The following is a 14,526-nucleotide window of genomic DNA, read 5'->3' as shown; positions in this document are numbered from 1 at the left end:
TCATAATACATGTACAGTCATCCCTCCTGTCTCCCCCACCCCAAGATGTTTTTATTTTTGTATTTGAAACCATTTCAAAACTGAAGCTCCCACATGAAAAGCCTTGGAATTTTTTGCCTTCTGCTCCCAAAAACCACAGCTTATTCAGCAAGGTCCCATCCTTCTCATTCTGACCCCTCATCTCTGGGTATTGGCATACAACTTGCTGCTTCCCAGATCCATTTTCAAGGAAAGAATAAAGTTAGACGTATATTTTCTTTGTTTCATATGCCTTCCTATGGCGTAGCTTCCTTGTTCAAAATTATTGCCTTTGTTACAAATGAGCTTGTCTTTTTTTTTTTTTTTTTTTGCTCAGCGCTTCAAATTCAAAATGTTTAATGCTCAGAAATCTTCCCGCTTCCTTTACCCTGAGCATAATTCTTGTTGTGAAAATAGAGCTTTTATGAGTAGACATCACACTATATAAATATGATCTGAAATGCTCAAAAGTAACTAGAATTACAGGGTATGTACAAAAACACAGAATGATATCTCTTGGCTCTCCCCTTGTTCTCTAGAGGAAACAATTTTACAAAGGCAGTTGACTGCAAATCATGGATTGTACATATGCAATACCAGCATTCTTTTTTGATAAATTAAAATATAGGGAACCAACCATCAAACAATAAAAAGGGGAACACAAGCATAATTTATGGCTAAGACAAGAGAAAGCTGATGCCAACTTTGCTAACATGATAAATAGATGAAGCTGAAAGCCAAGCTGAATGAATGCTTAGTCTCGCCATACTAGTGGTGATCTTGTACTCGACTGTGGAATGATGTTAGGGCATGACTGTATGTGCTACAATATCAATGGTTTTAAAAGCAAGCTGTTAAATGGAAGCAAATGCATCTTCTTTGCCTGGCCCAGAGACTCTAAGGCCTTAAACACTCACATCAGCCAATCTCTTGAACAGAGATCTATTGTCATACAAATACTGACGTCCTCTGGTAGCCCCAAAGCCAAGTATCCTCTTCAAAATCTCAAGAATTTCTTCTGGTGTGAATCTTTTTTTTTTTTCCGGATTAATGAAGCCTGAATGCGAATACATAGAATTCAGTGCACGCCACGTCTACATAGATTGTTGAGTTTTGCTTCCTATTTAATAAATATTTGATTAAAATGCTTTTTTTTTTTTTGGTTTTTCACATTCACAGTCTTGAGGTTCTTTTCCACTATTCATCCTCTTCCCGATTGGCATAGATTCCAGCTTCCCAACGCAAAGCCAGTGCACTCTTCCTGCGGTTCACCCTGGTGGCCTCAAGCACCTTAAACAGAAAAAATATGATTTTAGTTTTGGTCCTCTCCTCTTTTTTCCACTGATGTTTAAGGCATGTGCTCAAAACTGCTGCCAATCTGGTAGATTGCCAGCTCTACGAGGATATAAGAACAAGACAGACCTACGTTTGGATGTCATAATTGAATCCTAGATAGAAACCACATCACAAAAGCAGTAAACCTGTTATAGACTTACTTGGGATCAATATAGTTGTGACTGTACAGAACAAATAGTAAAGAGGTTTGCTACACTTAGGGCTTCTATTTTAGGTGTTTACAAATTGTAAATTCTTATTTTGCAGCTAATTAGGGTATCTTGAAGGGTATACAAAATTGATCATCAGTGTTTTTATGCTACAGATATTAATGATGTGGACATTTTTTTTTTAGGTATCATATTTATTTATAAAATCTTATCTTCTAGACCAGTGGTTCCCAACCCTGTCCTGGAGGACCACCAGGCCAATCGGGTTTTCAGGCTAGCCCTAATGAATATGCATGAGAGAGATTTGCATATAATGGAAGTGATAGGCATGCAAATCTGCTCCATGCATATTCATTAGGGCTAGCCTAAAACCCCGATTGGCCTGGTGGTCCTCCAGGACAGGGTTGGGAATCACTGTTCTAGACAGCCTACAAAAAACCTCACTAAAACAAACTGACATATAAAACAAAGATAAAATCAGATTCCAGCACACAACAAAATTACAATACTATATCAAAATAATGCATATATATATTTGTATCTCTTAGGAGAGAAAAGGCACAGAAAATAAGTGCAGAATGTAAAGAAAGGGTGAGAGAGTACTAGATGAAATGGTGTTTTTCTGGTGTTTACCAATAAATTTTAATTTGCTTTGGGATATGTTTTATAGGTATTTATTGGTGTAAAAGAAGGCCTACCACTATTTGTATTGTATAACAGCAGTGGTCTCAAACTCGTGGCCCGCCAGGTACTACTTTGAGGTCCTCAGTATGTTTATCATAATCACAAAAGTAAAATAAAACAGTTTCTTGATCATATGTCTCTTTAGCTATAAATTACAATATTATTATTAAGACTTAGCCAAAAGGAAAGATTTATAAATTATAAAGAGTTTTACCTCATGCAAAATTGTCATTTCTTTAATAAGACACTAACTATTTTTTCTGAGGCCCTCCAAGTACCTACAAATCCAAAATGTGGCCCTGCAAAGGGTTTGAGTTTGAGGCCACTGAACTACAGCATCCACGGGAATTTAAATGATCATCTACTACCCCAAGTATAGAAAACGAGGAGAAGCATCTCAAGTGGGCAGATGGGGAAGATTAATTGATCTCTCCTTGCTATTATTTACTAGACACACCTGCTGATAGACAAGGTTCAAACTAAATCACTGATTGGTTTGGGGGTGGTGGGGAGGAGTTTGCCATGCGGGAAGCAAGTGTTTGCTGACATGGAAAGATCCATATGCAGGAAAGAGTAATACAGGGCTTGATTTATCAAGGACGCACACAGGTGAGTCTTGGAAGACTACTGGGAGAGTTTTAATATTTCAACTAGGTCTCTCCTTTTTCTGAGGGAAATGATGATGAGGCTATTTTGGGCTTGACTCAATGAATAAGAAAGAAGAACCAAAGAGGAGCATTTTTGGAGATGGACCTGGTTTTACATTTTAGCTCATTTTGATTTTAGCTGTACTTGCAGGTGTTGGCCGCTGCACTTGCTGGCCAGCCTGTTTGCATTCAGCTAATGAGAGCAAGTCTCTCATAGGGTTTATTTTTGATGAAACACCAGTAAAGCAGCACTGACTTGAAGAGAGAGAATGCAGAGGGCAGCATGCACTCAAGAGGTGATCGTCATGCAGGAGGTCACCATTGACGAGCCAGAGTATGTATACCTCAGAGGTAGCTTTGTAACACAATAATTTACACGCACGCTAGTGGGAAAGGAAAAGATCAGGGTTAGTACAGTGCACACAGAGGAGCTGAAAACAAGACATGAGAAATTAGGCAGAGCTGATACATGAGGATTCATGTTGTCCGGAGTAACTGAGGAAGCGACATCTGAACTATACCGTTCGCTGCTTCAGTCACCTGACCCACAAGTTGGTCCTGGTTTTGCAATTTTCATGCACATCGAACTTCCTGAATGCTCAGAACCAGGTGCTGAATAAAAAACGCAAGATGGTATTGGCTGTTCCTTTACACCAGGGGCTCACTCCCGCAGATTGTGAAATTCACACACTTATGATTGGGAGAAAACTTATTTTAATAGTACTGTCTCATTTTTAAAATGTGCTGTTATGCATAAGACATTCTTTCTGAAGCGTGAGCTGTGTCTTCTACCAAACACATTTTGCAGAACAGTTTTTCAGAATGAGGAATTTTAACTTCCCTTTTCCCACTCCTGGCTTCAGCTGGCTTTCAGTAAAAAAGAAACTATTACTATTACCACAAGCAAGGCTGTTATTATTATTATTTTTTTTTTAAATTTCTTTATTCATTTTTGCATATCACAACAAGTGTATCAGAAAAAGTCATATGATCTTATAAATACACACTTGATTTTCCTTCATTTAATACTTTAAGTACAACGTATCATTCTTATATTCATATTCTATAATATCTGTTATAAAGGCTGTTATTAGATGATCCATTTTACACAGCACAATCCTGGTTATGCCCTGTAGTATGCACAGAGATACTGCTCTGACTTTCTTAAGAATTGTGATGGAGAGAAAGCCTAGATTTCTGCCGCTGAGAGGTGGTACAACACAGTTACTTACCTGTAGCAGGTGTTATCCTTGGACAGCAGATATTCTCACATGTGGGTGATGTCATTTACAGATCCCAGCACAGACAGTGCAAAAGTGTACTGTCACTTTAAAAGTCTCGAGACTGCCCATACCGTGCATGCATCGGTGCGCCTTCCCGCCTAAGGTCAACTCATGGGACCTTCAGTTCAGTAACAAAACTAAGAAGTCAACTAGGAGAGGTTGGAGGGTTGTGAGGATATCTGCCTGCTGCCCTTGGATAACACTTGCTACAGGTAAGTAACTGTGCTTTAACCGAGGACAAGCAGGCAGCATATTCTCATATGTGGGACTACCTAGCTGCCAGGATCATGCCTCTGGGAAGAGGGATATTGACAATTACTTTGAGCCTGACAAAACCAAAGGGTTGGATGGAAGTTGGCATCTGAGTAGAGAATAAATTTTGTAGAACTGTTTGGCCAAACTGACTATCCTGTCTGGAATGATTCTCCAAACAACAGTGGGATGTGAAGGTATGATTGAGGACCAGGTGGCTGCTTTACAGATATCCTCAATGGGAGTGGAATGTAGATGAGTTACTGAAGTCACCATTGCTTGAACCCAAATATGAATGATAATTAATATTTTCTCTGCGTACAGTGTGCTTTGTGGTTTTTTTTTTAAATTTTATTGTTGGTAGATCATTTTGACTTGGTCATTTTAAAAGTAGCTCGCAAGCCAAAAAAGTGTGGGCACCCATGCTATACAACCAAAAACTGGTGTTGCAGTTGGGGTTGGTCAAATTCAGGGCAAGATTGGATTTGGTAGTGTCTAACTTTCATGGAGCCACTGGGATGGAAAGTGGAGATTCCCAGTTCATAAATAAGGCTTTCTTCATGAAGTTACGAAGAGGAACCTTACTGTATTCTTTGGGCAACTCTTTGTAGCGAGAGCATCTTTAAGCTCTACTTGAGGCTCTATCTCAGACTCCATGTTTATTGGGAATGCTTGCCCCATTTGTCGTATGAATTTTGTAAGGACAGATTCTTGGGGATGGGGGGGGGTGAGGACCTTTGATGAGGCAGTGGTGGAGATGTACCCAAAAGTATCCCATAAGACTCATCTGCTAATAATTCTGAATAATCAGTAGAAGAGCATATGCTAAGATGATTGTCAATGTGAATGTCAAGATGAACATTGAGAGGAGTGTCGAGAATGGGATGAAGGGTAAAAAAAAAAAAACAACGGGAAGGCACAAAAAAAGTACAAGTTTGACGCACTTAGACAAACTCTAAGAACAGCTTCTCAGCTCTGTGGAAAACTGAGAACTGAAGGTCCTGTGAGCCAACCTTGGGTGGGAAGTCACCGACGCATGCATGGTATGGGCAGTCTCAAAATGTTTAAAGTGACATATACTTTTGCATTGTCTGTGTCGGGCTCGGTGGATGACATTACCCACATGTGAGATTATGCTGCCTGCTTATCCTCGGATAATCAATTCGAATGTTTCAATATCTGTGGTTTACCGTCATCATACATTTTATCTTTTCTTTTTGGCTGAGCTTCCTGTGTGTCAGAAACCCCCATCTAGGGTTGTGATCTGGTCTGGTTAGACTCTCCATAGGTGCATCATTATAATGCACATCTGAGTGGGGGGGGGGGGGAAATCACACAATTTGGCTGTGACCACAGCCACAAAAAGTTTGATAAGCCCTGTCCTAAGGTAACAAACACACAGTGTGATGAGCTCCTTCTAGCGTTTAAAGGGGAAAACTGCAGCTGAACTGCCAAGCTTTCCAAAGCGTCTCTGCTGCTTCAGAGCCCTGGGGCTCACTTCCTAAACTTTCCCTTGGGATCCCAGAATCAGTTAGGTTTGCAGGATATCCACAATGAGTAGGTATGACACCACTGCATGCTTGTCTATCTGACTGATGACAGAGTTGCTAGGACTGTATGGGAAGCCCTGCAATATACCCTCGCTACTGCTGAAACACAGCAGTGATATTAAATACAGAGTCTTAAATCAATTGTTCTCTGTATCAATATTTTCAGATGAGACAGAAGAAACTTACACAGGAAAAGACAAAAAGCAAATGCAAAGTATACAGGGTACTGAAACATACAATAGAGAATGACACGGGGACAAATTTTTCCCTGTCCCCGCGGGAACCCATTTTCCTGTCCCATCCCCGTGAGTTCTTTTCCCGTCCTTGCCTCATTCCTGCAAGCTCTGTCCTCATCTGCACAAAGCTCAAACACTTTAAAATCATAAGTGTTCAAGTCTTGTGTGGTTAAGGCAGAGCTTACAGGAATGGGAAAGGAAAAGTGACAAAATTCATGGAAACGGGACTGGGATGAGGTCCTGCAGGGACGGGGAAAAATCTGTTCCCGTGTCACTCTCTAACATACAACACAGAATGCAAAGCATGGAGCAGGATTTGATAAATACTGCAGTAGTTTGGGGAAGCACACTACATTATCTCATCAGAACTCACACTAGGGATCAATGCCAACACTAGAAAACAACCAGTGCTAAAAGCATCAGCAACCCATTAGCTGTGACAAAAAAACATCCAGAGCCATTAAATCCCCAGTTACTAGAGAGAAGAATGCCATCAAACTGGCACCAGTGTACTAGTGTGTGGGAGCTCTATTACAAAGGACCAACAGATCATGGCAAATGCTGGCGAGGGGGAGGGGGGAAGGGGGAGGAGAACCCGGGGCATTTCTGAGCCAGGAAAAAATTATGAGTATATTCATTCATGGTATTTCTCATACTTTAAAATATCAGTTGGTAGGACAAGCATGATAAAGAAGGAGGAAAGAAAAAGAGTTTTGCAGGTCTCCACTGCATAAAACTGCAATAAAATTAAGTTCAGATTATTATTTTTTTAGTATCAATACTGTATATACACTCATCCGAATATAAACCGAGGTAACCGTTTCCCTCCCAAAAAAGGGGCAAAAAAAAGTTGACTTGAATATAAACTGAACTCGCATCTGTCTTGCGAGGTTACTGTGGGAGTGAGTTCAATCCCAACCTGCTCCTTGTGACTCTGGACAAGACTCTTAATCCCTCCATTGCCCCAGGTAGTACACTTAGATTGCGAGTCTGCCAGGACAGATAGAGAAAATACTTGAGAGTATCCGATTACTATTCAATGTATTGCAACCACTTTGGGTGAATCTCTTCACGAAAATGTAGTAAATAAACATAGCTGCCACTGTGGGAATTCACATCAGCTATTTTTGAGTAGCAAGATTGCATGGGGCAGGAGCATAAGAGGATCACTCTTGCCCTGACTCACAAATGGACCAGCAGGGTTTAACGTAGGCCTGTGATAGATCTAAGAGGGGAAGACTTGAATATAAACAGAGACGCCCATATCTGGGCCATTTTTTTTTTGACCCCAAATCTAGGCTTATATTTGAGTATTAGATTTCATTTTGCTCGATAGGTTCCTTCTATTTGGGTTTCTAGCTCAGAATTAACCCTGAAACTTTATTTTAGAATATATTTTGGTATCAAGTCTAGATCACATTTTGTGGCAGTGGTGGGATAAAGAAACCGCCAAAGCTGCATTTGTGTCCCCTCAGGGAAGGTGCTCTTACTCAGCACTATCAGATAAAGAGTACCTCAGCTGGGGGGGAGTGTGTTTGAGGGGAGGTTTCAGCAGGCTTGTTGATGGTCACTCTGCACTTGGATTTGTTTTCTTCCCACAGAATAGCATTTGAAGAAGTGCTCAAGTATGTTGCGGAGCAGTTATAAGCCCAGCAGGAGGCAATGGAACACCATTTCCTCCAAGCCCTGAATCAGCAGTGGAAGCAACAGCAGAAGTTGATTCAGCTGATGGAAGCCCAGACAAAAGAACTGCACCGACTAGCCAATAGCATGCAGAAAGCTGTTTGCAGCAGCACACAGAGGTGGGAAATGGAGGAGCGGGACAAGCTGTAGGGGACTGGTCCATCTGATCACACTGGCCCCACTCCTTGGGCTGTTGTAATCACCTTCAGCCCTCTCCAGTCTCTCCACTTCCTCTGGGCCATTCAGCCCAGAAAGCGTCACAGGCTGGATGTGTAGAGATCATTGCTCCATTATTTGCAGGAAACAAATAATTTCCAGCTCTTGGACCATTTGAGAACCGGTGCGCAGCAAGGCCCCCTGAAGGGACTGCACATATGCATACATACACAGGACTGCTGCCATCAAACTAAGGACCTGAAGGTAGTCACATGCCTGCGAGCCCTACAAAGCATAGAGGCTTTCCATCTGGGACTTTAGTTTGTATACCTGTTCCTTGGTGAGAGTTACTGTCCCTTGGGCCATATGGACAGACTCTCCAAGTACTCTAACTGCTGAGATGGAATCAAATGGCTCTTGAACCAGTTTACCATCCAGTTCAGGCCTTCTAGGAGCTGGATCACCAAGGAGGTTGTTACTGTGGACTCCTCTTCTGAATGCATCCTAATCAGTCAATTATCGAGATAGGATGCCTTGGGAACATAGCTGGACCACCATTAGAATCATCACTTTCGAAGTGATGCGAGGGACCATTGCCAAACCAAACAGGAGGGATCAGAACTGAAAAATGCTTCCCCCTGGACACAAAAGAGCAAGTGGTGTTTGTGAGATGTTTGGATGGAACTATAAAAGGTAATGCTCCATCAGATTCAGAGAGGTAAGAAACTTGCCCTGCTGAATGGGAGGACAAGACTGAATGCAGTTACAGTGGTACCTCGGTTTGCGAGTGCACCGGTTTGCGAGTGTTTTGCAAGATGAGCAAAACATTTGTAAAATCGGCACCTCGGAAACCAAGCGTGCCTCGATTTACTAGCGCGCCCCCCTGCGATCCGGCACCTTCCCCCCCCCCCACAATCCGGCACCCTCCGCTCACGTTGCACCCCCTCCCCGCCACAATCCGGCATCAAAAAGGCACCCACCCATCCGATCACATTTCTTACCCCCCATTTGGCACCGGCACCAACGCACGGGACATGCTGGTGCCCGAAGATCTGCCTCCTTCGCACTGGGCCTTGAGCATCTGTGCATGCTCAAGGCCTTCGGGTTCCCGTTCTCTCCGAGATTCTCGGAGATCCGAGAACCCAAAGGCCTTGAGCATGTGCAGATGCTCAAGGCCCAGCGCGAAGGAGGCAGATCTTTGGGCACCGGCATGTCCTGTGCGTTGGTGCTGGTGCCAAACGGGGGGTAAGAAATGTGATTGGGTGGGTGGGTGGGTGCCTTTTTGATGCCGTATCGCGGCGGGGAGAGGGTGTGACGCGAGCGGAGGGTGCAGGATCACGGGGGAAGGGTGCTGGATCGTGGGGGGGGGGGCAAAACAAGTGGGGGGAAGGCGGATCACGCGGGGGGGAGCTTCATGAGCAGGGGGAGCAATGCCGGTTCTTGGGGGGGGGGGGTAGAGCAGCGGCACTGGCCTCGGGGGATGGGGGTGGGTGGGAACAAATCAAGCGAGTTTCCCTTAGTTCCTATAGGGAAACTCGCTTTGATATACGAGTATACATTTGATTTACGAGCATGCTTCTGGAACGAATTATGCTCGTAAACCAAGGTACCACTGTATCTCCATCTAAAACTGCAGCATTCAAAGCACCATGTTTTACATCTTTTTGGTCCAGAATAAGCCTGAAGGAGTCTCATTTCTAGCACCATTAAATAGATGGAGTAACTGCTCCTTGAGAGGAACAGTGCTGCTCTGAACTGCACTGCCCCATGAGACACAACCCTCAGTTGCAGCACTGTCCCATGTGAGGGACTCTTTGACAAGGAGGACTATAAACTGGAGCTATTCCTGAAATGGAGCTCCTAGTGGCTCCCTACCTACCCCAGATGCATCAGGGTACGGCAGCAGCACTGATGAAGGTGCTAAGGGGAAAATGGCTTCTGCCCATGCCAAGTCCATCAGAACCACAAAATGATCAGAGGCAGGATGGGCAGTCCCCAATTTCACTTCCCTTGACCCTCCCAGGGCTGTTCCACTTAAGGAAATGACCCATTGCAAGCTGAGCAAAGGCAACTAGCAGCTGTTTTCAGCTACTAGTTCAAACAGGCAGTGCAGCCATTGCTGGCCAGCGTGCCTTAATATGTGGTCAGCCTACCTGGACCAGCATGCTTCTGCCTATGGTCTAATTAACTATGACTTGGCCCTCACAGGACTCCAGCAACGCTCATCCCCCCCCCCACCCCAGGACTACTGCTTTTCTAAGTGCTAGTTGGAAGCTGCAAGCACTTGGTTGGTGGACTGGGGGGTAGGAGTTAGGACATTAGGCTCAACCATGGTACTAGGCCAGGGATCTGTGCACCAGGAAGCTAGGCCTAGGACCAGCACCAACCTAAGCACATTTACCATCTCCAGAAATCACTAGCCTACATCCAGGTGATATCACTGGAAGTTTCTGCTCTCTACCTCCATCTGTTGGTAAGGAAGGACACTATGGACGCCTTTTTTTTTTCTTCTTAAAAAACGATGACATCTGATTTCCTACCTGGATGGCCTATACAAAAATCAGGCTTCATATACAGTATACTATAAGCAAACTATTAAAGAAAACAAAAAGGAGACTCAGTAATAAGAACATAAGAATAGCCTTACTAGATCAGACCAATGGTCCATCAAGCCCGGTAGCCCGTTCTCACAGTAGCCAATACAGGTCACTAGTACATGGCCAAAACCCAAGGGGTAGCAATATTCAATGCTACCAATACAGGGCAAGCAGTGGCTTCCCCCTGTGTCTTTTCCTCCAGGAACTTGTCCAAACCTTTCTTAAAACCAGCTACGCTATCCGCTCTTACCACATCCTTTGGCAACGCATTCCAGAGCTTAACTATTCTGAGTGAAAAAAATTTCCTTCAATTGGTTTTAAAAGTATTTTCCTGTAACTTCATCGAGTATCCCCTAGTCTTTGTAATTTTTGACGGAGTGAAAAATCGATCCAGTTGTACCCGTTCTACTCCACTCAGGATTTTGTAGACTTCAATCATATCTCCCCTCAGCCGTCTCTTTTCCAAGCTGAAGAGCCCTAACCGTTTTAGTCTTTCCTCATATGAGAGGAGTTCTATCCCCTTTACCATCTTGGTCGTTCTTCTTTGAATCTTTTCTAGTGCTACTACAGTGCTCCCCCGCGAATTTGCGGTCCCGGTCATTCGCGATATTTTTTGACCACGAATGACCGGGCAGGAGAGGACAGCCGGAGCGCCAGCAAGTGAAGGAAATTACTCGCAGTATGCTCCAACTGCCTCTTCCTGTAATAAAGTCAGGCCTCACCAATCAGGAGCTGTTTTGACACGCGGCTGCCCTCTCCTGCTGCCCTCTCTTGTCTCCCCTACTACAAACCATATTCGTGGTTTTTCAACATTCACGGGGGTTCCTGGAATGGAAACCCCCACTAATATCGGGGGAGTACTGTATATCTTTTTTGAGATACGGAGACCAGAACTGAATGCAATACTCCAGATGAGGTCGCACCATGGAGCGATACAGGGGCATTATAACATTCTTAGTCTTGTTAACCATCCCTTTTTAAATAATTCCTAGCATCCTATTTGCTTTTTTGGTTGCCGCCGCACATTGGGTGGAAGATTTCATCGTATTGTCTACAATGACACCCAGATCCTTTTCTTGGAAACTAATCCCCAATGGTCAGACTGCAATTGGAATACTGTGTACAACACTGGTCTCCATACCTCAAGAAAGATATAACTCTGCTGGAGAGGGTACAGAGGCGAGCTACGAAACTTGTCAAGGGATTGAAGAATTTGAGCTACATAGAGCGCCTTAGGAAATTGGGACTGTTTACCCTCGAGCAGAGAAGACTGAGAGGGGATTTAATAGAGACTTTTAAATTAATAAAGGGATTTGATAAAATAGATCAAGAAGAATCATTACTAACTTTACTAACATTACTAACTTTACTAACATTACTAACATTACTATGCTAGGCATAATCAAGAAGGGTATTACAACAAGGACAAAAGAAGTTATCCTGCCCTTGTATCGGGCGATGGTGCGCCCGCATCTGGAATACTGCGTCCAATATTGGTCTCCGTACCTTAGGAAGGATATGGCGTTACTCGAGAGGGTTCAGAGGAGAGCGACACGCTTGATAAAAGGGATGGAAAACCTCTCATACGCTGAGAGATTGGAGAAACTGGGTCTCTTTTCCCTGGAGAAGAGGAGACTTAGAGGGGATATGATAGAGACTTATAAGATCATGAAGGGCATAGAGAGAGTAGAGAAGGACAGATTCTTCAAACTTTCGAAAAATAAAAGAACAAGAGGACACTTGGAAAAGTTGAAAGGGGACAGATTTAAAACGAATGCTAGGAAGTTCTTCTTTACCCAACGAGTGGTGGACACCTGGAATGCGCTTCCAGAGGGAGTAATAGGGCAGAGTACAGTACAGGGGTTTAAGAAAGGATTGGACAATTTCCTGCTGGAAAAGGGGATAGAGGGGTATAAATAGAGGATTACTGCACAGGTCCTGGACCTGTTGGGCCGCCGCGTGAGCGGACTGCTGGGCATGATGGACCTCAGGTCTGACCCAGCAGAGGCATTGCTTATGTTCTTATGTTCTTAAGAGGTCACAGACTGAAACTGAGTGGTAGCAGGTTCAGGACGAATGTCAGGAAGTTCTTTTTCACACAGCGTGTACTGGGAATTTGGAATGCTCTCCCGGAGGATGTTGTGACAGAGATTACTGTTCTGGGATTCAAGCGCAAGTTGGATGCACACCTTCTTGCAAATCATATTGAGGGCTACGGTATAACTGGGTCTCCAATCAGGAGTACCTAAATGGGCCGCCGCGTGTGCGGATCACCGGACTGGAAGGACCTCGGTCTGATCCGGTGAAGGCTTTTCTTATGTTCTTTTGTTCTTATGACCCTAGCATCCAGTAACTGTGATTTGGGTTATTCTTCCCAATGTGCATCACTTTGCATTTGTCCACATTAAATTTCATCTGCCATTTGGACACCCTGTCTTCTAATTTCCTAAGGTCCGCCTGCAATTTTTCACAATCCGCATGCATTTTAACAACTTTGAATAGTTTAGTGTTATCTGTAAATTTAATCACCCCACTTGTCCATCCAATTTCCAGATCATTTATAAATAAGTTAAATAGCACCGGTCCCAGTACAAACCCCTGCGGCACTCCACTGTTTACTCTCCTCCATTGAGAAAAATGACCATTTAACCCTACCCTCTGTTTTCTATCCGATAATCAATTCCTAATCCACAACTGAACTTTGCCACCTATTCCATGACACTTTAATTTTCTCAGGAGCCTCTCGTGAGGAACTTTATCAAAAGCTTTCTGAAAATCTAGATATACTATATCAACTGGCTCACCTTTATCCACATGTTTATTCACACCTTCAAAGACGACAAGCAAATTTGTGAGGCAAGATCTCCCTCGGCTGAACCCATGCTCATTAAATCATGCTTGTTTATATGTTCCACAATTTTATTTTTTTTATAATCATTTCTACCATTTTGCCCGGCACTGAAGTGAGGCTTACTGGTCTGTAATTTCCCGATCTCCCCTGGAGCCCTTTTTAAAAATTGGCATAACAATGGCCACACTCCAATCTTCAGGTACTACAAACGATTTTAGTGACAGGTTACAGATCACTAAGAGCAGGTCAACAATTTCATTTTTGAGTTCTTTTAATACCCTGGGAGGCATACCATCCAGTCCTGGCGATTTATCACATTTTAACTTGTCGATTTGGCTCAGTACATCTTCCAGATTCATCAAAATTTCTTTCAGTTCCTCAGCATTATCACTATTGAAAACCATTTCCGGTTCAGGTGATATCTTACATCTTCTTCCGTAAAGACTGAAGCAAAGAATTCATTCAGTCTTTCCACTATGGCCTTATCCTCCCTGAGCACCCCTTTCGCTCCTTGATCATCCAACGGTCCCACAGATTCTCTCATAGGTGTTCTGTTTCTTATGTACCTAACAAAATTGCTAGGAGCAAGATGATCAGATAAATAAAATTGCCAGATAACAAAGGTTAGAAAAATGTTTTTATTTCAATTTAGTGATTGAAATAGTCAATTTTGAAAATTTACATCTTTTATAATTTGAACTGTTCAGGAAGAAATGTACAGTGGTACCTTGGATTACGAGCATAATCCGTTCCAGGAGCATGCTCGTAATCCAAAATGCTCGTTTATCAAAGCGAGTTTCCCCATAGGAAATAATGGAAACTCGCTTTGATGCGTTCCCCCCCCCCCGAGAACCGGCATTGCTCCCCTCGAAGGCCCCCCCCTCGCGATCAGTCATCCCCCCTGCGATCCGGCACCCCCTCTGCCTCGAACCGGCACCCCCCCCCGACACGATTGGGCACCCCCCCGCCACGATCCGAACCCCCCCAACACGATTGGGCACCCCCCCCGTCACGATCCGACATCCCCCCGACACAATTGGGCACCCCCCGCCGCTTCTTACCCT

At 43.7% G+C, this 14,526-nt stretch overlaps 1 protein-coding gene across 9 annotated transcripts in view; it reads right to left on the bottom strand.

The window, feature by feature from the left end:
- Positions 1–285: 285 nt before the first annotated feature.
- PALM2AKAP2 (PALM2 and AKAP2 fusion) overlaps positions 286–14,526 on the bottom strand; it is a 484,740-nt gene continuing 470,499 nt past the window's right edge. For all 9 annotated transcript variants that reach the window (XM_033925871.1, XM_033925880.1, XM_033925927.1 and 6 more), the window contains one exon: positions 286–1,308. In XM_033925871.1, coding sequence (XP_033781762.1) covers positions 1,216–1,308 — 93 coding nt within the window. In that variant the 3' untranslated portion in view covers positions 286–1,215. The remainder of the gene's footprint in view (positions 1,309–14,526) is intronic.

This window comes from Geotrypetes seraphini, chromosome 1, assembly GCF_902459505.1.
Source record: "Geotrypetes seraphini chromosome 1, aGeoSer1.1, whole genome shotgun sequence".
Classification (NCBI taxonomy): domain Eukaryota; kingdom Metazoa; phylum Chordata; class Amphibia; order Gymnophiona; family Dermophiidae; genus Geotrypetes; species Geotrypetes seraphini.
The sequence above is the reverse complement of the archived record's forward strand: the minus strand, read 5'-3'. Positions and strand labels throughout refer to the sequence as shown.